General features: G+C 56.3%; 1 protein-coding gene across 1 annotated transcript; it reads left to right on the top strand.

The window, feature by feature from the left end:
• The first annotated feature begins 262 nt into the window (after window positions 1–262).
• On the top strand, window positions 263–5,959 carry ZFP36 (ZFP36 ring finger protein). Its single transcript, XM_063312511.1, has 2 exons — window positions 263–339; window positions 2,835–5,959. The coding sequence occupies exons 1-2, from the start codon at window positions 304–306 to the stop codon at window positions 3,852–3,854; spliced, it is 1,056 nt and encodes a 351-aa protein (XP_063168581.1). The 5' UTR covers window positions 263–303; the 3' UTR covers window positions 3,855–5,959.
• Window positions 5,960–23,863: the final 17,904 nt, after the last annotated feature.

The following is a 23,863-nucleotide window of genomic DNA, read 5'->3' as shown; positions in this document are numbered from 1 at the left end:
GTCACCGAACTGCCCCCGCCGGGACTCGGCCGCTGGGTAACCCGAGCGAGCGAGCCAGCGAGCCAGCGGTTGGCCGGCCGGCCGGCGGCGGAGAAAGCCCCGGCCGGGCGCCCCGGTCGCGCGAAGCCGTCCCGGAAAGCGGGCGCCCCTCCCACCCCCTACCGGGCTGGGGCGGGGGAGGGGAGGGGCGGGGGCGGGGCCCGGGCGGGCCGCCGGGATATCAGGCGCAGCGCGCCCGCCGCGGCTCAGACGTCGTGTCCTGCTTTCCGCCGAGCGGAGGACGAGCGAGTCGCCGCCGCCGCCATGAGCTCCATCCTGGGCGTCCGCAACCTCTACCAGGTGAGAGCCGCGCTCCCCCTCGGGCTCCTTCGCCGCGCGGCCGGCGGGAGGGCACTCCGGGCGGCCTGCCCACCTCTGGCTCCGGAGGGCGCGGCGTTCGGGCGGCCGCTGCCGGCTCGGCTCGGCTCCTGCTCCGCCGCCTTTTGGCGGACCCTCGGCGATCTCGTGGCCGCGGCGGGGCCGGGCGCGACTTGGCTTTGGAGCTCGGCGGGAAGCTCCGCCGGACCGGGCGGCGGGCGGAGGCGCCGGGCAGACCCGCAGGAACGCCCGCGCAGTCTTCGGAGGCCGCCGCCGCGCGTCTCGCAGGGACCCCCGGCCACCTTTAGGGCCCCCGCCAGCCCGGCCGCCTGAAAGTCCAGTTTAAAATCCGCCCTTCGGGGAGTTCTCGGGGAAAGGGGGGGCAGAGAAGACGGGAGGCTTCTGTCCGCCTCCTCGAAGGTGCGTCGAGCAGGGCGCGGTGCGAGTTGAGACCAGCCCTGCCTTGCCGAAGCCGGCGCTGTCGGCCCTGCTGGCTGGGGATCGGGGGCCCTGGAGTCCCCCGGGCCCGGCGGTCCTGGTACTCGGCCGCCCGGGAAGAGGGAGCCGGGCTTCCGTAAAGCCGAGCCGCGGGCGGTCTGGGGGCGGCCGTTCCCGAGCCGGGTCCTCCGGGCCCCTCGTAGGAAACCGGGACTGGGGGAAATCCCCGGTTTCTGGAGGAGCGGGAGCGGCGGGGCCTTGGCGAGGCCCGGGGACCGTCGAGCGGCGGAGGAAGAGCCGCTTCCTCTTTTCCCCCGGCGGGGGGGTGGCGGGCAAAAAACAGGAAGCGACAGGCTGGCAACGGCCGGGCTTTTTTCTAGGTCAAGAACTGCGTCGCTCGCTCTCCCCGCCCCCGCTTTGCGCTGGGCGGGCGGCCTCCGCAGCCTCTTCCGAGCGCGAAGCCAACCTTTTCGCTCCTCGGTGGGCCGAGAAAAGGGAGCTCGGACAGCGCCGCTCCTCCGGTTTCGTTCGCCGGCGGGGGGCGGCAGTGGCCCCTCTTCGGCCTGGCATCTTTCGGGCGTTTGGGGGCAGCGGCAAGACTCCGGGCCGCTTCCTCTCCTGCTGGGGAAGAAAGCGGGTGTCCAGCTGCGGATCGAGGCCGGGGCCAGAGCGCGCGGGTGGGGGGGTCAATGGGGCGCTTTGCGAAGGCCGGAGCTGGGAGCAAGCTCGCTTGCTGCCGCTGCCGCACTTTTTGCCAGCGATGTGCTTTCCCTTCTCCCTGGAGGGTTCCCTCCCGGCCCTGAAATCTGGTCCCCTCCCTGTGCGTCTTTGGCCTGTGGTTGTTCTTTCCCCCCACATCGCGCCCCACAAACACGGGGGTTGGGCAGAAGCATCCAGGGGCTTTTCTAACCCAGCTGAAAAACAAATCAAGGCAAAACTGATGTACTTCTCAGGTTCAGATGGTGCTAACCCAGGGGTAGGAGTTCTCTGAGAGCCCTCCAGGAAGTGGGAAGGGTTAGGGGTGTTGTTTTTTCCCCCTCCCCATACCCTTTTGTGTAGAGTGGAAAAGCACTTAAGTTTTGTTGTTCAAGCAGGATTTTTCAAGAACACTGAGACTGTGTTATTTGAGAAGTGGTGCACTGTTGGGCCATCATTTGGAATGTGTATTTATTGAAGGTGGAAAGATTTTTTGTTTTTAAAGGCTACACAAAAGGGAGGGGACAGAAAAATGTTACTCGGCTGTCAGATTGTCTCCTGTGTGAGTCTTGCAAGAGCAAGAATCATCTGCCTCCTTTCCAAGGCACTTGTGGAAGGATCTTTAGCCATCTGTTTTCATATCCCTCACAAGGACTTGTGCCTGTCAGAGGTGGAAGTTTTCATACCCCCAGTGACACCCCCCCCCCCGTCTCTGGTTTACAGTCACTACCCAGCAGCTGTTCCCCTCCACAGCTCTGGTCCAGCCACAGGCTCTTCAAAAATAACCCTGGCTGGCCCGGCCCACCCGCCCTATATTGAGGCTGCTGACGTCACCCGCTTGCGAGTCACGAAGGCGGGCTTTTGTCTGAGCTCCCTTCTCCTGGCAGAGGGCTCCTGGTGTCTCTGACTCACTGGAGAAGAGCGCCTGGAACTCCCAAGGCCGGAGTTTGGGGAGCGGAAAGTTCCTCTGGATAATTCCCAAGGGAGGGACTGCTGGCTGAGGAAGGGTCGCGGGTGGTCCCCTGCTCTGGCAAGCCTTCAGGGTCTTAAGGCGTGGGGGTGGGATTGCTGACACCCTCCTGCTTATGGAGGTCAGCTGGACCTGTGCTGTGCGGGGCACCCCCCCCCACAAGCAGGGGGGTCTTCTCTGGCCTTCGTGTGCAGCTGGGCTGCAAAGGCTGGGCTGCAGAGCGGCGGTGTGCGTGCCCTGCCAAACACTCGGTTCCCACCTAGTGAAAGATGCTGTGCCTGCGAATGGGGTGGGACCTCCGCAGCAATTCAGGCGGGCAAAACGGTGGGTGTTTGCCCGGTCACTAACCTCTCCTGCTTCCTCCTCCCAACAGAACCTGCTCAACCTCTCGCTCAGCGAAGAGCTGGACGTGCCCTGCTCCACCCTGCCGTGCCGCCACTCCGCCTGCTCCTCGGACACGGCACTCCACAGCAGTGGGGACTCCTCTGCGCTGTGGCCCCTGCGCAGCCACTGGAGCCCTGGCGGTGAGCAGCTGCGGCCCCCTCTGCGCCCGGACCGTTCGGTCAGCCTCATTGAGGGCAAGCCCAACCTGCTGCCCCCGCCGCCGGGCTTCCCCCCGCTCAAGCAGCCTGGCCCGGCTCCGTCGTCTCGCTACAAGACGGAGCTCTGCCGCACCTTCAGCGAAAGCGGCAAGTGCAAGTACGGGGCCAAGTGCCAGTTTGCCCACGGCTCGGCCGAGCTGCGCACCGTCAGCCGCCACCCCAAGTACAAGACGGAGCCGTGCCACAAGTTCTACATCCACGGCGAGTGTCCTTATGGCTCACGCTGCCACTTCATCCACTACCCGGAGGAGGCCCAGTTCCCTGGCACTGCCCCCGGCCCGGGCGCCCCCCCTCAGCTCCTGCGCCAAAGTGTCAGCTTCTCCGGGGTGCCGACCACGCGCCGCACCTCCCCGCTGCCCGGCCTCCCGGATCCTGCCTCCTTCACTCGGGCCCCCTCCGTGTCGCCGCCTCCTGCCTCTGCCGAGCTCCTCTCCCCGGGCTGGGAGCGCCTGAGCGTGGACCCGCTCTCCTTCGTGTCGTCCCTGGGGGACACTCTCCCGGTGGCCCCTGCTGGAGGGTGCTGCTCGTGCCGCTGCAGGAAATCGGCCAGCTTGGCCGGCTCGCTCCAGAGCCACCGAGACTTCTCCCCAGCCCCCGGGACCCCGGCCTCCGCGGCCCCCGCCCTGCCGAGGACCTCCTCTTCCAACTCCCTCTCGGACCCCGAGTGCTACAGCAGCTCTAGCAGCATGAGCGGATCTGACTCCCCTGTCTTCGATCTGCACCCCCCCGGCGGGCCGGCGGGAACCCCCCACAGGCTGCCCATCTTCAACCGGCTTTCTGTCTCAGAATGACGGGGTGGCCAGCCAGACGAGACATTTCAAGCTTGCTGTCGATTGCCATGCAGGGGTGTGCATCGGAATGATGCTCCTGTTGAAGGGGGACCCCGAATTCCCCCCAAACTGATGCCAGCTGCTTTTTAGAGCCGTCGCTTCTCCTGATCTTGAAGTCATCCTCCTGCCTGCTCTTGTGGGGGGTGCTTTTCCCTCCTCCCACCTGCCTGCCTTACTCCCTTTGAGGGGCCTGGAAAATGCATTTCCAGCAAGTAAAGGGGGTTCCAGTTGATTGCCTTTCACAGCGTAGTGCCTTAAGCGGAGGTTTGTGGTGGGGTCAGCATGTAATCAGACTGAGCAGTTGTGCTGAGTGGTGGGCCAAGCCCCTCCCCAGGAGTGACTCTCTCCATCCTTATCATGGCAGCATCACGCAAAAGGAGGGGGCAGATCGTTGGGTCTTTGGTATCACGGAAATCCCTCTCTTCCTTTCAGGGGAGCCAGGAGACCGAGGTGGGGGTCAATATTCTTCTCTCTGGCTTTGCACAATACACCTGACTGGGCTGAGTGGAGACTGGCGGTGGGTGGCTCAGCCTTGCCCCCTCTCTCTCTTTTCCTGGGTACAGTTCCCTTGACTCCTCCCCTTGAGAAATTCAGCTGTAAGGGGATTGTGGTGCCCTCTCCCCCCACTTAAGTCTGGAATCATCCCCAACCTGGAAAAGTCTTGAGCTGTGCAAGGAGAAAGGGTCTTCACTCTTTACTTCAACACCTGAGCATTATGCCAAGGGTTAACTGTCCCAGGGAGAAAAGGGGGACGCTTACTTGTATGTAGCAGACTTTTTTTCTTTTTTTCTCCTGTGGTAAGGAGAAAAAGATCACGCATTATGGAAGCCAGGTCGAACCAGAGAAATGAGCCAAGGTTAAATCTTGGTTGTTAATGTATCTTGGGTTTATTTTTTAATACTTTTAAAATACCATGTTTTATACTGTGAATATCCTCTCCCTATTTAGTCCTCCAGCAAAAATAGGTTGAGAATTAAGGGGAGGTGCTGAATTTTATCTTTTCCCCTGCTTCATGGCCTTCTGAGGTTTTGAAATATTGGCAGGGCAATCACTTTTTTTCCCCTTTGGAGTGCTCTGACACCGAGAAGTGTGAATCCCTGTTGGTGCAAGAGAGAGGCTGTTTCCTCTTCACCTCCTCCCATATTCCTATGCCAGCTGCGTAGGCGTAAAGCTCTCCCCTGCTGGAGAATTTGGATCCAGTTGACGGCTTTCTTGCCCCTGTGGGGGTGAAATTTCAGGCAAGCTCAGCCTTGGATTGGTCGTGCAAGAGAGAACAACTTAAGACTGTGGCTACCCCTGTTCCATGGGGAATTCGGATCTGCGTCTAACTGGGTGTTCAGTCACAAAGTCTCATATTCCAAATTTACAAATTCCAGAATTTGTACTCTCTTCCTGGGTCGCCCAAGGAAATATTTAGCCCACTCTCCAATTCCATAAAATTAAGTCTCTGGAAATCCTGCTCCTTCAGCCCCCTGTTCTTTGTGAGGGGGGAGGATTCGGAACTGGGCCCAAGATTGCCAAACGTTCTCTGCCGGTGTCAGAGATAAAAGTGCCAGAAGTAGGGCTGTTTCTCGCTGGGCAAGAAGCCCGGGAGCCAAAGCGCCGAAAATGGTGTCCTGTTGCTTTAACCTCGGTTAAAGTGGACATTTTGCACTGATGGAGAGCAGTCTGGGAGGGAGGGGGAGAGGGTGCCTTTTGTTTCTAAGCCGATGTTGATGCTAGTCACACCTGCGTGTCATTTTTGTGGTGGGCGTTTTTTAAATCCTCAATGTTTACCTTGTAATAAGGCAATAACCAAAACCAAACTATTTATAGAGTCTATTTATTCAAAAAAATTTTATATTGTATTTATCTTTTTTGTAATATTCCAGAATAATATATATAATATCTATATATTTTTGTGTGTGAACTATGAAGCAAATGAGATTGTGCTAAGGTTTAAAATGGTTCAAAATGTTAGCTTTTTTTCTTCGCTAGAAAAAGAGACTTTTGCTATTTCTTTTCTGAATCTCTGACAGATAATGGTGCAACCAATACTCAGTTAATAATAAATCTGAGGATCAGAAGGTCCCATTTACCCTTGTATTTGTGCCAGTTCGTAATGATGTCTTTAGAGATAATTTCCTGCTTGGGAAAGAAACTTCTGACAAGCAGAGGACGCTTCACATCCAGGTGGGATTTAAGTCTTGGGCGCATCAGATGCGGCAAGGAAAAAATGGGGCAAGGGAATAAAGCCAGCGCCAGATGCTGAAAGTGAATGGAGAAAATAACTCCAGGGGAAGGGAAGCGGAGGGTTGGGGAGCCCCCATCTTAGGCAAACTGGGAATTGAGAAGAAAGCCAGGTCATTCTGGGGGTCTGTTGCCAAGGCTTTTGGCGGCTTGCTTAGAAAAGAGATGCATCAGCACATCCACGGTCAAAAGGAAACAGCTGCTGAGTTGCAACCTGCAGTAATAACTGGTTGCACTTTGACACTGGGTGCCTGTCTCAGGGCCGAAGGCGGGCAGGGTGTGGCAAGAGCGCATTCCAGCAGCTGGCAGAGGGTCAGCTGATGAGGGTGCCTTGGGAGGAACACCCACCTTGCAGTGCCCAGACTGGAAGAACTTGCTGGGGGGGCTTTCCTGGGCTCTGTGGCTTGCCAGCAAACGTAAAGCAGGGGCACGCCCTGGAAACACAGGGAGGCAAATTCCAGTATGTTCCTTTCTTCCTTTTCAAATTCTGGGTCAGCCCAGCAGGCAAAACCCATCCAGATGAAGCCCACAGACACCTTCCAGCATTATGGATGTTCGTCTAGTTTGGGCTTTATTTTTAGTGGAGGGAGATGATCGGGGCTGGCCCAGACCTTTTCGAAGTTTGCCAGTTGGGGCTGTGTTTGCCCTGTAAATTCTAGTGTAGCTGTATGGAAAATAGTCACGGATTGAGTGTCAACAACTTGGCAAAGTTCACCTTCCCCCGAAGGTAAGCCAGTTGGCCCCAATCTGGCATCTCCACCAGGCACCTTTCCCCCACTTGACATCAGCCTGGAACTCCCAGAATCCCTCAGCCAACATGGCTTCTGCTTGCTAAGAATTCTGGGAGTCACAGCTCCCCAAATCTGGAGGGTACCAGGTAGGGGAAGGCTGGAATAAGCCATGACAGTTACACCTGATGTCCACATTTAGACCCACACATTGCACTAGGCCAAGACTTGCAGCAAACCATGGTTTAACTTGTTAAACCACAACTAGCTTGGTTCACAGGAAAGTTCAAGCCCGAAGCGAGCCATTCACCTCAGGGTCCAGTGGAATACCAGCTGGAGGCGCAGCTGGGATTTCAAGGTGGGATTTCGCAATGCATGCAAATCAGGCAGAGACTGCAATGCCACGTTGGCCAATGCATCCTTCTCCACCCCGCCCGTAGCTCATTTCCCAGAAGGCTGAAGACACACAGTGGAGGAGGGATGGTGGGAAATGAGTATGGAAGCTCACCCTGCCTGGGGTTTCCCCCAATTTCCCTCTCGAATTGCTGAAGATCAAGGGAGGCGTCTGGCTGGGCCAGGAAGGGCAGGCAAGGGCTGGCCCTGGCTGGGTGGGCGCTTCACCTGTGGATGGGCAGAAGGATGCTAGTGCAGGGAGCCCGTTCGGCATCCCAGGCCCCACCCAGCTCAGGTGGGACTCCAAAACCCAGCCCTGCGGCTCTGCTCCTTTGGCAGGATGCGAAGCAGCCGGGCCCCGAGGGAGCCTGGGCCCACTTAGTCCAGGGTCGTCCTTCCTTGCTGGCAATGGCTCCCCAGCTTCCAGGTACGGTTTTCTTAGAGGCTAACTGGGAGGAGAGATCCTGTTAGTATCCTGTCCAAACCTCCTGTCCCAAAGTATCCAAAGCCAGCCCTGTTGCCTGGTGTATCCAAAGCTTTGGAAGCCCAGATTTTTTAAAAGATTCTTCCAATGGGCATTTAACTCCTCCTGAGCTTCTCCTGAGCTTCCTTTCTAACATCAAAGAGAGAGGGAGGGAGGGAGAGCTCCCTGCCCCCATGGAAGTTCATCTGAACCTCTGCTCTGGGTGTAGCTCTTTGGCGGTCTGACTCTCTCACTGAGGAAGGAACTAAACCTTGGCTTCTTCCTTATTTGGGTGCCAAAGGAAAGTTGTTGTTGTTGTCTCCTCTTCTCCCCCGTCCCTCCCCCCCCACTCCTGAAGGTTTAGGTCAGGAGCCTCAGGTTCCAGAGCATCTGCCTTGGAGGCACAGGCTCTAGAGTTTGATCTGTGGTCTCCTTTTCCAAAATTAAGCTTTCTACCAGCAGAAGACCCCTGTCTGCTCCAATCCCTGGACAGTTCCTCCAGCAAAGGAGGACTTCTTGGGTGTGGGGGCTAAGTGTGTGGCTGAGTTCACACATCAACACTGAGCCACAATGGGGTTTGTTTGTTCTTGGCTTAGTGCAATGTGACAACCAGCTATTGTGGCTTGCAAGCTGTTATTTGTGGTTTAATGCATTGTGTTAATCCATCAGATTGTGGTATTCTCGGTGATTCGTGGTGAAGATAATGGCCTAGCATGACGTGGGAAATTGGATCTGCACCTAGGCCTGGCCCTGTTCTGCAACCCTGGAGAAAAATTAACCCTCGGTTGGATCACCCGTCTGGAGAGCCGTTTCTTCAGATTGTTCTCCTGTTTATCTGGAACATTCCCATCCCCTATGGGACGGGCTGAGATGCCACTGGGTTCCCGCCTTCAGGACTGCCCCCTCCAGCATCGGGGAGAAACTCCTGGCAGACCACACTTAGCTGTGGGAGGAGAAGGGAGCTGAGGCTAGAAGTGTTGTGGAACGGCCTCCTCCCAGAAACCGGGCCACCACCACTCCCAAACGTGGATGGCTTTCACAGAGTTGGTAATAACTGACCCTTCTCAGAGAGCGTTCATTGACACTCACCTACCTATTTTTTGATTTCTCTTGTCGTGGCATCTGTAGTTGTTCACACTGCTGAGACTCGTGAGATTGCAGTGGGATATAAATTCAAAGTCCATCCATTGCACTAAGCCATGGCCAATTTTAAACTAAGTAACCTATTATTAGCTGCTTCGTGCAAAACATTAAGGCATAAAGTGTGGATTGCAAGCCAAAATACCTGGGTTTGCACAATACTCTAAGCAAAAAGCAAATGTCTTAGAAATGAGAGCTTGGCGTGACGTCCGAAGCGGCCAGGCACCTGCTCAGCAGCCACAAATTCACAGTCGGCGCCCCCATTTCCTAGGTCTGGGCAGCAGAGTTAAGATAGGCCCAGCACTCTACAGCATTTCTGGTTCATAGTGCAGGAAACAGAGGCTGGAGGAAGATGTGGTGGTGCCTACAGACGCAATCTTTCTTTCAAGCTGCAGTGGGGGCGGGGGGAGGAGAGACTGTCGGAGAGGAAGTGCAGCTCCCCGGGACAGTGGCGGTGGGTGGGTGACAGTTGCAAACGTTTTCTCTACCTCCGGCAAACAGGTCCGGGGAGGCATGAGTGGCATGATTTGTTCTCAGCCCCCAGGCAGAACCCTTTTCTGCACACAGCAGATGCCTCGCAACCGCAAAGCAAGCCAGTTGCACCACGGGCCGGAAAATATCTGAGCTGCCCAAACGGAAAGGGTGGGGAGCAGCCGCAGAGCTGCCGGGAGACCCGGTTTGCTCCAGGGACCTCAACACCTTCTAGAGGGCAGCCGGTGGCAGGAAGAGAACCTGGCTGAGGAAGCCTCCTACGGGGTGTCTTCGGGGCAAGGAATTGCCAGCAGAGTCCAGAGGAGACGGAGAGGGAACCCAGGGGGCTGAGCCGCATGTGGGTGGGAAGGCAACCTTGCATCGCAGGCAGAACCGGCCAAGCTGCTGTCTCTTGCGGGCCTGGATGCAACCTGCAGCTCAGCCCAGCGCAGTTCTCTTTGGGGGGGAGGATTTGGCAGGTTCACCAACCTCCCCAGCCTAAAGGACACTCTTCACTGGCCCCTGCAGCTGAGCTTCCACCAGCAGCATTGAGGACGAAGTGGTGGGGGGGGGGGTTGTCCCCGGCTGATCAGCCTTGCAAGTTATGGACGACCTGGTGGGAGCTGCAGAAAGGTCCAGTGGGCAAGCAGGTGGCCAGCCAGGGAGCCCAGGAGGTTGGCAGCCCAAGGGGAGTCCTTTTTCCCTTCCCCAGGTGCTCAGAGGAGAATTCCCTTCCTTGCCAAGGGCCCAAACAAGTCACCAGGGTGGAATGAGAGCAAGGAGGAAGACCTGGAGGCGGAAGGTCCTTCTCTCCCCCACCGCCCCCCAGAAAGGGGCACAGGGTTGCCTTCTGTTTGCCCCGTGGAGCAGGGAATTCGCAGGGGCTTCTGGACCCGGCTGGCAGAGGGAGGGCCAAGCTGGACAGCGAGGAGGGGGTTCTCTCCAGGCCACTCGTTGCAAAGTGCCCCTTCCTCCTCTGATGGGCAGCAGCGGGAGGAAAACTTTTCCTCTCCCTGAAAGAGAACCAGGGGAGCAGGCAGCCAACGACCTCTTCAGCTTGCAAGGTCTTCTCTTGCTCTGGCCCGGCCCGGCCTCCCCCTTGGACCAGCTGACACCCCCCTCCCCCTGTCCTGCCCTGCTGCTGCATCAGCCGAGCTTCTGGCCAGCCTCCCGCTCCGCCCCCCGCCCCCGCCCCCGCCTTGCAGGTCTCCAAGCCCCCCGGAGCGCGGGGGGCGGGGAGGGGCGCGCTTGGATCCCAGTTGGGTGTCAGCGGCTGACCGGGCGGCCCGGGAAGACGGGGCGGTCATCTGGGCGCAACCCGCAGCGCCTCTGCTGCCCGCAACTGGAAAGGCAACCGGGCCTGGCGGGCCGCCTCGGGAGGTCCGGCCCGTCTGGACAAAGGGCTGTCCTTAAAAGGCGAAGCCGGAGTCGCCTGAGTGGGCGGGCCCGGAGGGGGGGCGGAGGGTCATCCAGCTCCCAAGGGCAAGAGGCCCTGGCCGGAGAAGGGGGCGGGTTCGTGCCTCGTGGCCAGCTCTCTTGCCGCATGTCCGGCAAGAACGATGGGGGGGCGCGGGGGGTGGAATGAGAAACACAGCTCGGAGCCAGGGAGATTTCCAGATGGGCCGCGGAGGCTTGCAAAAATGGCAAGATGTTTGCAAAAGACCCTACCCGTTTGTTCCTGGGAATTTCCCGCTGGTTGCTTTTCCGGCTGGGAAACCCCACGGTCAACTGGTGGCGGATCGATTCTGCTGGAGTTACCATCCAGGGCCCCGGGAGAGAGGGGCTGGGGCTCAATCCTGCCAGGGGTCAGAGGGACAGCCCCGCTTGCTCTGGATGCTGATGATCCGGGCCCTCCTGCGCCATCCTGTGCACCGGTCTGGGGAGGAGAACCCCCAGCACAAAAGGACCTGCCTCCGGGGCCTGCCTCTGCAGAAGGCAGCTTCTCTCATGCCCACACAGCACTCGTAGGACCGGGGGCAGGTGTGTGTGTGTGTGCTGGTCCGGACCAGCCCAGGAGGCTTGCTCACGGTCACGACAGGGGCCCCAAGGGAGGGCGAGGCTCCTCAGAGCCTACCACCACTCTGCTTCTCTCTCACAGCAGCCGCAGTTTCATCCGGGTGGGGAGCACACAACAAAATGTGCTCTGCTTGCTTGGGGCTAACTGTGTTGTCTGAACTTGGCAAACGTGGTTAGTAAACTTAGGTTTATGAATTAAGAGGTGTGCAGCCAGCCAGCTGTGGTTGAGTTAGTTGACTATGGACAAAAAAACTGGCTTAGCTTGTGCAAAGACAGACCCTGCCCCCAATACCAGCCCAAGGAAAGCAGGCGCTTACGCTCCTGCAGAAAAACGGAGCTGGTGATCTGGCTTTGGGCCTGGCCTGGAATTCCACCCCATGCTCTGCAAAGCGGAGGGCTCAGGGGCTTAGCACAGCGTCCCGCCAGCCTTGCAGGCTGTGCCAAGGCTGGCTGGCCATGGGCCCTGGAGCAGGGGGGCGGGGGGGGGACAGAGTCAGCCAAGTGTGTCCTGCGTCAGCGCTGCTGCCTCACAGCCGTTCGTGGAATGTAGAAGTGGGTCAAGAACGGGGGGGGGGAAAGCTGGGCTCTCCAAGGCAAACAGCTGGAGTGCTGATGCAGCTGCTGCCTTGGCAAGACATGCCCAGGGCTGGCATCCAGCCTGGCAGCAGGCAGACCCTTGCAGACTGGCACTCAGAAGAAGGCGCAGGCTGCTGCAAGTTGGCTAGCTGCCCAGAAGCTGCGCAAAGATGCCCACAGCACCCCCCTTGTTGTTCATCCTGGCTGTCAGAGGCACCCTTATTGTCACACATGGAATTTTTTAAAATGTGCTTTTAAAAAACATGCCTTTTTTTTCCAGTGTGGGCCCTGCTTTTTAGCTTTTGCTGTTCAACCTGCCCCAGCAAATTCCAGCTGGGTGTCTTCTTGGCACCGTGAGCATCTTGCCAGTCTGAAAGGGAGGCTCGCAACACCCCCAAAAGCTCTCTCTCATTACTGGCTTCTTGATGCCTTTGGGTTCACATGATGCACTGAATCACTAACTGAGTGTTTCCCAACCTTGGCCCCTTTAAGATGGATTGACTTCAACTCCCAGAATTGCCCAGCCAGATGCTGGCTGGGGAATTCTGGGAGTTGAAGTCCACCCATCTTAAAGGGGCCAAGGTTGGGAAACACTTCACTAACTAACAAGTGCTAAGTTCATGCAACAGACTAGGTTAACTTGTCAACACAGCCCACCTCCCTTTTGGGTGGGTTGAGATGTGGGCCTCCAGAGGCTGAGACTACAGTTTCCAGCATCCCCAGCTAGCATGGCAAGAAATGAGCAATGCTGGGTTGTTGCTGTGGCAGAAAAGGAGAAATGCCTTAGGGGAAAGAAATAAATGATGTAATTTGAATCATTTCTCCCTTGCTTTCTAGCCCAAAGGCATCCCCAGAGGGACTTCCCAGAAGATCTGGGACTAAAAAGCATAAAAAGATGTAAGAAAAAGACATGAGGAGGGAGGAGGAAAAAAACTCTGTTCAGCTCTGGCTTTAAAATGACAGTCCTTGGCGCCTCCCCTTTGGAAGGGAGGGGGCCAGGAGGGGCAAAAGGAAGTGGGATTCCCAGCAGAGCCCCCCCCCTTCTCCACTCTTCTCCCTTTGCTGATAAACTGAAACTGAATACATCTGAAGGGAAAACAACTTTCACAGAGAAAGGATACGGCCTTCAATTCTAACTGAGTTATTAAAAGGGTGTTGTTATGACCAAGCCATGCCTTAGTGCGGTGTTTCTCAACCTTGGCAATTTCAAGATGGATGGACTCTAACACCCAGGATTCCCTTCCCAGCCTTGTTGGGTGGGGAATTCTGGGAGTTGAAGTCCACCCATCTTAAAATTGCCAAGGTTGAGAAACACTGCCTTAGTGGGATGGACAAACCAGTTGGTGCCCTTGACCATGTGCAAAGTACCTTTGCAGTCCCCTAGAGGAAAACCTTTCTCTCTTGGGTTTTACTCCGGGCCAGATAAAAGATTTTGCAGGGGATGGGGTTTCCTCTGAGGCTCCTCCCCCCCGAGAATTTCCCAGCTGACACTGCTTCCTTCATCTGGAAGGGGGGCCGCCATGATGGCCCCGGAGAAGAGCCGGTCTGCAGCCCTGGAACTAGCACGAGCCTTGCCTGGCGGGGTGCAGCGTTCCCAGCCGGGGAAAGCAGATCCGGGTGGAGGCTTTGCACTTGTCACCTCGGATCCTGGCCCTGGTCCAGCGCTGGGCTCCGGTTGCCGCGTGACATCAGCCTCCCCAGGTCTGGCAGGGGTGCGCAGTGACATCAGCTCCTGCCTCCAGCATGGGGGCCTTGCAAGAGAAGGGGCAGGAAAGAGGGGTCTCCTCTTCTCCTCCCCTCACCAAAAGGGGGGGGGACGGGGCAGAGGACCTGCCCGTCTTCCAGCAATAGCTGGGAGGAGGGCTAGTTCTCCAGCTGACTGGGGGTGGGGGGAGTTACTGCCATGTGCCTGCCCCTTTCATAGCTGCCCCAGAGCCCCAGTTTAAAAGGTGACCCTTCCTCCACAGAGGAATTTCCAGCAGGCAGAGCTTCCTCTGCTCGGGGCATTGGCAGCAGGCCTGACTATGGGCATCTCCCATAATCTAAATGAGGTTGCCTTTGCCCAACCACACACTTAAAATGGATTAACCCCTTTTCTGGCTTTGAACAATACTTGGAATCATAAATACAGGTAAGCCTCACTTAACAACCATTTGTTTAGTGATGGTTCAGACTTACGACGGTGCTGGAAAAAACTACTTACGACCAGTCCTCACTCTTACTACCGTCGCAGCATTTCCCCACAGCCACATGATCACGATTTGGGTGCTTGGCAACCATTTTGCATTTATGACCATCGCAGTGTCCCGTGGTCACATGATCGCCATTTTCAACCTTCCTGGCCAGCTTCTGGCAAGCAAAATCAATGGGGAACTGTGTGATTCACTTAACAGCCATGCGGTTCGCTTAACACCCATGGTGATTTGCTTAACAACGCCACAAAAAGGGTCATAAAATCGGGTTGGATTTGTTTAACGACTGCTTTGCTTAGCAACCAAAATTCCAATCCCAATTGTGGTTGTTAAGCGAGGACTACCTGTAACCCTGATGGGTTCATACCACACAGCAAGCCACAAGAAGAGTAAACAAACTCAGATTAAAGCTAACCAGGCTAGATGTTACCTGGGCACAGCTGCTGGGTTTAGCACTGACTTGGTTCAGGCTGTTGACAGAGCCCAGCTGAGGTCATTCTGGGGACGAGTGTGCAAATCCGGCCTTCCTGCTGATGGAGAGCTAAGGATTGTCAGCCTTCACTTCGGAGACAGAATTCTGGTTTGTGGGCGCTGAACATCAAATGGGCATGAGATTGTAGAGTTTTGCTTTGGCAAGAGGGTGAAGACTCCAGTTTTGCTGAGGACACTTGAGCAATCTTTGAAACTCAGCTGCCAGATTCTCGAAGGCTTGCCCTTGTGCAATGCTTGTGATAAATTTAGCCTGGTGTTTCCTGGATTGTTTGGGTTTGGGGGCGAGTCTCTGCAGCTGGATTTCTACTAAGGGAAGACTCGGGGCCTGGTGAAAGAGAAGGGCAACTTCTGGCCACTCTCGTTGGGCAGGAAGAAGCAAGGTGGGAGGGCCCCCTCTCAGTTTAAAGAGGTTTATTTACTGTGCCACCATCCAAAGAATGGCGGCTTCTTGATGGCTGCTTGCCCTGAGCTTTTGGTCCCCAGTGGGGGTTCAGATGGGGTGACCGCCATGTCCTGAAGCTGCTCTTATGGAAGCCCAAGAGACTGGGCCGGGGCTTTCTGTGGGGGAGGAGGCAGCCCTGACTGTGGCGTATTTCCTACCCTCTGTTTGGGTCGTGCCGCAACCCGGTAAACCCCCTCCGTGACTTGGACTCTGGCCGTGACCCTGGCCAGGGGCACCCCCTCCACCCTGCAGGAAGGAAAGAGCCACGCCGGCCCATGGTAGCCCAACCCAGGAGGAGTCCGGCAGCCCCTTCCCCAGCTAAGGCCTGTTGGGAAAAGGGAGCCACTTCCGTGAGATAAAGTGTGTTAAATGGGAAAGAGGCTACCAGGCTCCTCCTGATTTTATGCAGGAAAGAAATTCCGGAGATCGGCTCTGGGCAAGGGCCCTACAGGACTGGGGAGACTTATTCCCCCCCCCCCGCCAATCTCCTTCTGACAGAGTAAAAAAGGAGACTTAGAAACTTCTTCCTGGGGTTAGGGTTTTATTTTTCCTTTGACGAGCATAAACAAGAACATCTCGGCGCACAAGTGACAGGAGGGGCTTCCTGTAAACGCAGCGCTCTGCCGCCCGTCGTACTGCGGTTTCCCTGTCCTGCGTGTGCAAGCAGTTTCTGCCCTTTGGCCTGCTTGTTGACAAACTAAAACTTGCTGATCTTCGCTTTTGGTTTCCACGAAGCCCTGACAAAGATCAGCGGAAACCTCTTCGGTGCAGATTGTCACCAGGCGTCGTCACACAGACACACCCGATGAGCCCAGCAGCGAGTGGAACAATCTGTTCTGACCGGGGAGGATTGAACAAGAAAGAAAAGGGGGGGGAGTGCCCGCCCAGGGGCTGACAAGTGCCTCATCCAGGAGCCCCTCCCCTCCCCTCCTTCCCTTCCTCCCGCAGAGCGCATCGATGCTGCCCCCATCTGGCGCCAAGGCCAGCCTGACCTTCCCTGCTGGTGTTCAACCCAGGCCTGGCTCTCACTCCGCACCAAGACCCGGCCTGCTGAGCGGGTCGCAACTGGCGGGTTCACCGACTGTGCGGAGTCTTAAAGGATGGTTTATGAACCTCGGTGGCTGTTATTTTCCAACGCCCTGAGCCAGAGTGGGATTGGCATGATTCCCACGGCCTGTTGGGTGAATCCAGCTATTCTCTATTGAAAGTGTGAACACAGACCTTGACTGGCTCAGTGGGCCTGTGGTTACAGAGTGGATCTCTGTGGTTCATAAGAATCAACTTGGTCTGGGAAAAAATACAGGCCGTCCTCATTTAACGACTGCCTTGTTTAGAGAGGGTTCGCAGTTACAATGGGGATGAAGGAGTAACTTTGCAACCAGTCCTCGCATTTGCAACCTTCGTGGGTCTGTAAAGCCAAGGAAAGCTGAAGTCAGATCACAAGCACAGTCACGGTTTCACTTAGTGACCGCTTCATTTAATGACCAAGTTGCCCATCCCAATTGTGGTCACTAAACAAGGACAACTTGTAGTCTGAATTGTCCATGCCTGCTGTCTGAATAAATGACAGTTCTCCTGGATGACCTATTTTGGGCCGCCAGCTAAGCAGAGTTGAACTTGGCTTTATATTTGGGAGACAATCAGGAGTGGAAAATCAGGCATTTTCCAGAGTGGAAAACTGAAAGAAACATTCTGAAAGAAGGCAGGGGCAAACTTTTCCATATTTTTGTGGGGAAAACATACAGAGATGTCCCTGATGTCTCCAGGAGTCGAGCTTGATTTGAAAAAGACTTTCCTGCTGCTCCTGGGTGGTTTTTAGGGTGGGCTGCTCACAGGATGCAGCAAGAATGTTGGTCAACAGAATCACCCAGATGTCCCGATGGCTGCAGGATCAGGACCTGGCTCCCTGTCCCAGCAGATGCCACCCCTCAGAGCAGTGTTTCCCAACCTTGGCAACTTGAAGACGTGTGGGCTTCAACTCCCAGAATGCCCCAGCCAGCATGCGAGCTTTCTCTTTTTGATTAACAAACCATGCTGGCTGGGGCATTCTGGGAGTTGAAGTCCACACATCTTCAAGTTGCCAAGGTTGAAAAAAAGCTGCTTTAGAGCAACCCAGCCACTTCTTCCCCCAAACCAGCTCTGAAGCCCAACTGATGGAGACCATGCAAGTAATTTGCTCTCTGCAGGCATTTGCTCACCTCCTGGGGGCTGGATCCGTGGCCAGGATGCAGGCCCACGCTGTTGTGGGGATCAGGGCAGGGAGGTGTGAAGATGTGGGGCTGCACTTGGGGGCACTGTGGATAGGCGGCTGAGATGGCAATGCGGCACCAGATGGCGCCACTGACTTCCAAAATGGAAGCCATTTATTCATTACCCAAAATTTTACAAGGTCTCTGAATCTCCCCATCCAGTATAAGATCGTGGGATTTGGGCCATGTTATCTTTCAAAGTCCTTCTTTTAAATATATATATATATATATTGGCACTTTCTAATGTTTTGGTCCCTCATCTAAACAGCTTGCTGGTTCCCCGCTCTGAGCCGTGGGGTGGGGAAAAGCTGATTTGCCCAAGCCCTTTCCTGGGAGCATCTGATCCGGTGCTGGCCCAGTTTGTGAAGGCGAAGGCGCCGCAGGGCCTGGTGTGAGATCCTGAATAGGCAGGCAGAGCATCACTCCCCTGCTGGGCGGTGAGGGACTGTGCGAGGGTGGCCCATGATCCTGTTCTGCCACCCGGCTGGCAGCTTCAAGGCCGTTCCCAGACACCTTCCTGGTCTCACCTTCGGCAGCTTCCGGCGTGAGGTCCCCGTTTCTAGTGGGGAGGGTAGTCTTTTGCTAGCACAGAAACAAATGAAGCCAACCCTCATTTTGCTTCGGAGAATTCAAAAGCTTCCCCAGCTTACCTGGCAGTGGGGTGGGGGAGATGTTTATTTATTTATTTATCAAATTTTATCACTGCCCCTCTCCCCCCAAGGAGGGACTGTTGTTTTTCTTCCCCACATCTCTGCCTCGTCTCCCCACCTCTTCTTTCGCCTGTCGCGCAGGCTCTGCTCAGGTCCAGGGCAGCCTCCCCACATCTGCATTGCCACTTCCTTTGGGGCAGCCTTTGGGAGGCAGCGGAGCCTCTCCTCCGTGCCCCAGCAGCAGCCTGGACCTGGGAGACCTGCAGCCTGAGCACTTCCTGGCAGGAGGAGGAGGAGGCAGCTGCTGGTGAGCATCTGGGAGCCTGGCAGACCCGCTGGCGCTGAAGGCTCTCCAAACCCCACTGCCAGCAATGGCAGTTTGTGCTCAGCACCCCACAGACCCCAGAGCCCGGCTTCCTTCCTCCCCTGTAGGTGCACAGTCCCTCTTCCTCTCTGCTCCCTGCATCCTCCTCCTTCCAGGCTTTGAATGATAGTTGGTTTCTGACTCCCCGCCTGCTGGTATCCTGCCAGTACCCTGGACCACCACTCTCATGCCTGGCCAGTAATCATGGTGTTGCAAAATGCCAGCTAGGAAAGAGGGCTGCAACCTATGACAGTTCGCACAGTGTACTGAGCTATTGCTTCTTTAAACCAGATTTGCTTGAACAAGTCAGTCTGCTGGATTCCCACAACGCTTTGAGCTATAATCCAAACCATAAAAACCAGATCCGCACACTATGTGAAGCCACCACCAAACAGACTACTGTTTTGTCTGCCAGTAGACACGTGGCTGGGTTTGACCAAGATCCTTTGACGGGTCAGCGAAAGCATGGCAGCTTCCTTCACAAAGCAAGTCAAATTTACTATTTTTTAAACCTCAATTAGCTATTTTTGTATGGCAAACCCAGCTACGTTTGACCAAAATATAGCGTGTGAATCTAAACTTAGCAACCAAATTTAGTTGCTGTGGGAACACAACCACAGTCTTCTCTCGAACAAGACCTTTCTTTGTGCAGCAGGGAACACAGTCCACGTTGCTCCAATGGAATTCTGTGTGACTCAAAAATGTGACGCCTTTGGAAAGTCCCTGGAATCCACGGATTGTGAACAGGGAAAGGGGGCAAACAGGCAACAGATGAAACGAGAACCCAGGGCAGCCCAGCGGGTTGAGTTCCCCGACCATGTTGGAAGGGAGAGGCGGCAGTGCCTGAGAGAGGCAGGTTGTGCTGCTTTGAATGACCTCCCTCCTCCCCATCTGATCAAGACTGGGGGGCAGAGCGGCTGGGGGGGCTTGGGCCCCATATTTGTCCCCGGGACTGCAACAGAAAACCTTCCCATCCAGTGACCTCTTAGTTGTGAGCGACTGCCCTCCCTTCCCTGGGCAACTTGGTGGGGGGCAGCAATTCTGTGAAAAGGTTGAGAGCAGCTGCCTCTAACAAGGGGAGGAGGCTGGGGCGGTTGGGGGCGGTTTGGGTTCCAGAGGCCAGGGCTGCCGCCTCCGATGGCTGGGAAGGGACGCCAGGCAGTGCCCCTGCAGCCTGGGCTGGCTTTCAGCCTTCCTAGAGAAGCATGCCCATCCCACGAGGCCCAAAGTCACCAGGGGCAAATTGAGAATCCTCCAGGGGGAGGCAGGATGGACACCTGGGTGCCAGTGACAAGCCCAGGCTGCTTCTGGAGAGGCGCTAGGCAACAAAACCTAGGGGAGGTGGCACCGAGCGGGAACAGGGTTCTGCCCCTTGCCGCGGAAGAGGCAGGTTCTTGCTGAGACCCGCAGTACGACTTGTGCGCAATTCCGCCACAACCAATGTTCTCCTAAGAGGCAGAAAGGTTAAAATGGTGCTTGGATGCAGAATCAGATTGCTTGGCTTGGCTACAGTATGTTTGAGATGATGACGCTGATCGTGTCACTCGGAACAAGAAGAGGCCATTCTGGACCTGTGGGGTAGAGATTTGCAAGTGCCCAGCCACCTCCCCAAAACTGGCAGCCTCACTGGCCACCACTCACTCACCATAACTTTAAAGACTGTTGCCTGTGCTTACTTTTTTCCTCCTCTCTCCCTTCCCTTTTTCCTCATGTGCCTTCACTTTTAGACTGCCAGCCTGAGGGCAGGGACAGTCTGATGGGGGATTTTGTACAGGAAGCTGTTATGGAAAGCCTTTGGGGCTAAAGAGGTGTGTGTGTGAGAGAGAGACAGAGAGAGAGAGAGAGAAAGTGCCTGAAATAAAAAATGGATCCAAATGTGGGGCCGGAAATCTGCAGCATCTACCGAGTGCGGCCATGTGTGCATGAGAGGAACTGGCAGGAAAAGTTCCCACCATTGCATTATATAATAAGTCCTTTGCTGTCACTGTGACTGTGACCACCAGCCACAAGCAAAAAGAAATGCCCACAGAGGTGACAGGAGCTGAACCCCCTTCTCTGCAGAGCTGCAGGGGGACCAACAGTTGGCATGCTTTTTCAAGCACCCTTTCCACCTCTGTGATGCGCCACCCTGCCAAAGCTAATGACATCATAGCTTAGCCCGTTACATGAACCAGCCTGTGAAGGTGGTCACATTGGCTGACCAAGTCACAGCTGGCTGGGTTGGTACAGTGTCTTCAGCTACAAACCCATTGTTTAGAGGCCACGCATCTGAATTCACACAAAGCACGAAGCCAAAGGAAAAACCACGTGGTTATGTGAATTAGGCCTCTGGCTTGCGAATCTGCCCCACAGGGAATCTGAGCATGTGTGCACAAATGCCGAACCCTCGTATCTTGCTAAACCAGTGGTTGACTATCTGCCAACAAGGCCATTATGATTCCTTCAACAGACCATGTTTTTAAAAACAAACTCAGACACTCCTGAAGCATCAGGCGGAAGCAGGCCAGGGCAGCATCTTAGCTGACGCAAGGAAGGAAAATTATCCAGTTAATCACAATGGTCTGGACACTCTGGCCTCGCTGCCAGGGCAGGTCCTGCCACAGGGCAAAGCAGAAGAGAGAAGCTGGCTTTGGTGGCACCTGATGGGAGGACGAAAGAGGGGTCAGAAGTGAGACGCTCCGTGGGCATCAGGTGCATGTCCCTGGGCTACCATCACTCCATTTTCATGGCGGGGTGGTGGTGGTGGCCCTGGAGATCAGAAGGCTGGTCAGCTCCAGGCAGACCAGCAGTGCCTAGAGAACTGCCCAGTTTCAGGGCTGGGCCTTTGCAGTGAGGTGTGTCCATGATGGACCAAGCCACATATATGCAACTGACCCGGGATTCTGGGTTCACACGACCCTCTGCTCATTCAACACACCGGGCTGAAACGGGGTGGCTCCACAAATCTCCAGTGTAAGCCGTCCTAACCAGCGTTCACCGGGTCAGTGAAAGCCAGCAGCTGAACGCTCCAGCCTGCTAAGCCTGGCTACTTTCTCCTGCGCTAGGAAGTGTGTGAACCCAGCCGCCCGGCTAGTGCAGGGGTCCACGTACCATGCGACCCACCCCCGCCCCATGGCCTAAGTCGGGCAGGAGGTTAAGGGCCCCGCGGGAACCAGCCCCAAAGCCTCCCGCATCCCGGGCGCCTCCCCGCAGCCCTCGCCCTGTCCGCGATGCCGCCGAGCCCGAAGGCGCGGGCTCGGAGGGCCGGGCTGCCCCAGCAGGAGCCAGATGCGGGGCGGGAGGCGCGATGTCCGGGGCCCCGTGGCGGAGCCCTTCGGGCCGGCGCTGCTGCAGGTCGGCGGGCGGGGCCGAGGCCGCTCTCGCGCCTGGGAAATGCTGCGGGGCAGCAGGGGGGACTCCAGGAGGGGCTGCCTGTCTGTTTGGGGCAGGGGTGATTTTGGCTTGCAACCCCGCCCAGGCTTTTTTCTAGGCCGCGAAGTATTGGGGGGCAGTGCCATACTGGGGCGACGGCGCAGCTCTGAAAAGATGCCGAGCAAATTTTTTTTAACCCAAGCTTTTAACTGGCAAACGGGGGGCGGGGTGGGGGAACACACGCAATTCTGAAACTCGTTTTTGGCTCATTTCCTTTGGGGCTCCCCCCCCCCCCGCCTCCGCTTTTAAAGAAGGTCCTTTCTTGCCACTGCACCTTCAATGGGAGGGGGCCCGCTCGCGTCTTGTGTGCGCTCGCGTTCCTCCTGGGCTCTCCACGCGTGTCACAGCCAACCCAGTCCCGCAACCTGAACGTATCTGCCGTGGCTCCGATCCCTTGCCAGGGCGGAGGGGGAGCCCCTCGCTCGAGGGGGCTGGCTTGGGCCGGGGCGCGCGGAAGAGCCCCCTTTCCCGGCCTAAAACGTGCGACGGGTTAGGGTTTCCCGAGGGCGAGCGGTCGGTACCCGACCCTCCATCCAGACTTCTTCCTGCCCGCACCGGCACGAGGCTTTCCCTCCTCCAGGCACCCCGTTCACACGACCCCGGGGGCCCGCGAGAACCTCCGGGGGCTGCCTTTTGCCTGCAGGAGCGGTGACCCGTCGCTCGGCAGCTTCGGGAGAGAAGCGCCGCGGCTGCTTCCATGCCCGTTTGCAGAACTTGAGGCTTCCTCTGCACCATGTTGGACTACTCAACCCTCTAGATGGTGGATGATGGGAGCTGCAGTCCCAAACATCCAGGCGGTGTGGGGGGGGACCCCGGTTTGGGTTAGATTGCTCCGGAGATCAATTGGGCTCCGTGCAAAACTTTCACAGCCCCCTGAGCCACTTTCTGGCCCGGAGGCTGCCCCAAGACAGGGCCCTCCAGGCTGCGAGGACAGTGAGCCCCCCTTCCTTTTGGGGTGGCCCAGCAGCTACTGTGGGGGAAAGTGGTGGGATGGCACTAAGAGTGAACCCTAAAAGGCTTGTGTGTCCGGGAGCCCAGCAGATCGGACCCCCCCCCCCGGCCCCAGCGCTCAGCCGTGCAGGGGCGTGAGCCCGCAGTACGCCAAGCAGCTTCCCTGGGGTGCATCTGGCTTCTGCTCTGAGCTCACTCCGGGTCCCTTCCCTTCTTCCCCACATCTGCGAGTATTTTCTGGCTGGCAATTCACAAGCCCCTTCCTACGGACGCTGAACAAAGGGGGCAGTGGGGGTTGCTTGGTAACAGATAGAACATGTTGTAACTGTTCCGGTACTGGATTTAGTTGTTGTTGTTTATTCGTTTCGTCGCTTCCGACTCTTCGTGACTTCATGGACCAGCCCACGCCAGAGCTTCCTGTCGGATTTAGACGTACGCTCAAATCCTGGTAGGGAAACCTCCTTTACAGGCTTCATTTACAAGCCCCCGGTGAGCACACAAGATGGCTAGCTGTGAAAACAGGGCACACACCCATAGAAACACACATAAACACCAGCTTTGATCGCCCAGTAGATTAACCTGGTTATTGAATTAACCTCCTTGGGCTTGGAGAATATATTCAGTCATATCTCAGCCAACAGGCCAGGTTCACACAACATTTAAAGACATCTGCCCTTCCAAAACTAACCACGGTTAACACCAACTAGATTTAGCCTGGCAGGCAGCTGTACCAGTCAGGGCTTTACCTTAAGATGATTAAATAGGTTGTATGATGACAGGTACTGATTCAACTTTTTGCTAAATTTTGCACAAACAAATCCCAGAGATTTCAGTGGCAAACAAAGAATGTAAGACTTAAAATTCAGGGGCAAATGAAGAATATAAGACTTAAAACTTATCTCACAATTAATCGGAGTTTGCGACGTGCAGGAAATAATAGTGCGTGGGCAGGAAGTGTGTTGTTCTGCGCCTGTGTGTGTGTATTGGCAACTGCCACTATCAAAAAATCTCCATCAAAATGGGGGAAGGAGTGAGGAAGCCCAGGGGTGGGACAGGTGGTGGCCCCCTCCTCCTTTTGGTCTTTGCCTGCCTGTTTGCTTGGCTGCACCAGGGGCTAAAACCACCTTTCCCAGAAAAAGGAGGGGGAACGCCCATCAAAATGGGCAGCTCCAAAAGCATCTGGGCAGATGCAAAGGCTTTTCA

The sequence above is a fragment of the Candoia aspera genome, chromosome 10 (genome assembly GCF_035149785.1).
Source record: "Candoia aspera isolate rCanAsp1 chromosome 10, rCanAsp1.hap2, whole genome shotgun sequence".
NCBI classification, from domain to species: Eukaryota; Metazoa; Chordata; class Lepidosauria; order Squamata; family Boidae; genus Candoia; species Candoia aspera.
Note: the sequence above shows the minus strand (reverse complement) of the source record. Positions and strands in the feature narration are given on the sequence as shown.

Coding starts and splice junctions, on each gene's coding strand:
- ZFP36 (XM_063312511.1), top strand. CDS start 304: ATGAGCTCCATCCTGGGCGTCCGCAACCTCTACCAG. Junction 340..2,834: donor GCGTCCGCAACCTCTACCAG/GTGAGAGCCGCG, acceptor TCCTCCCAACAG/AACCTGCTCAACCTCTCGCT.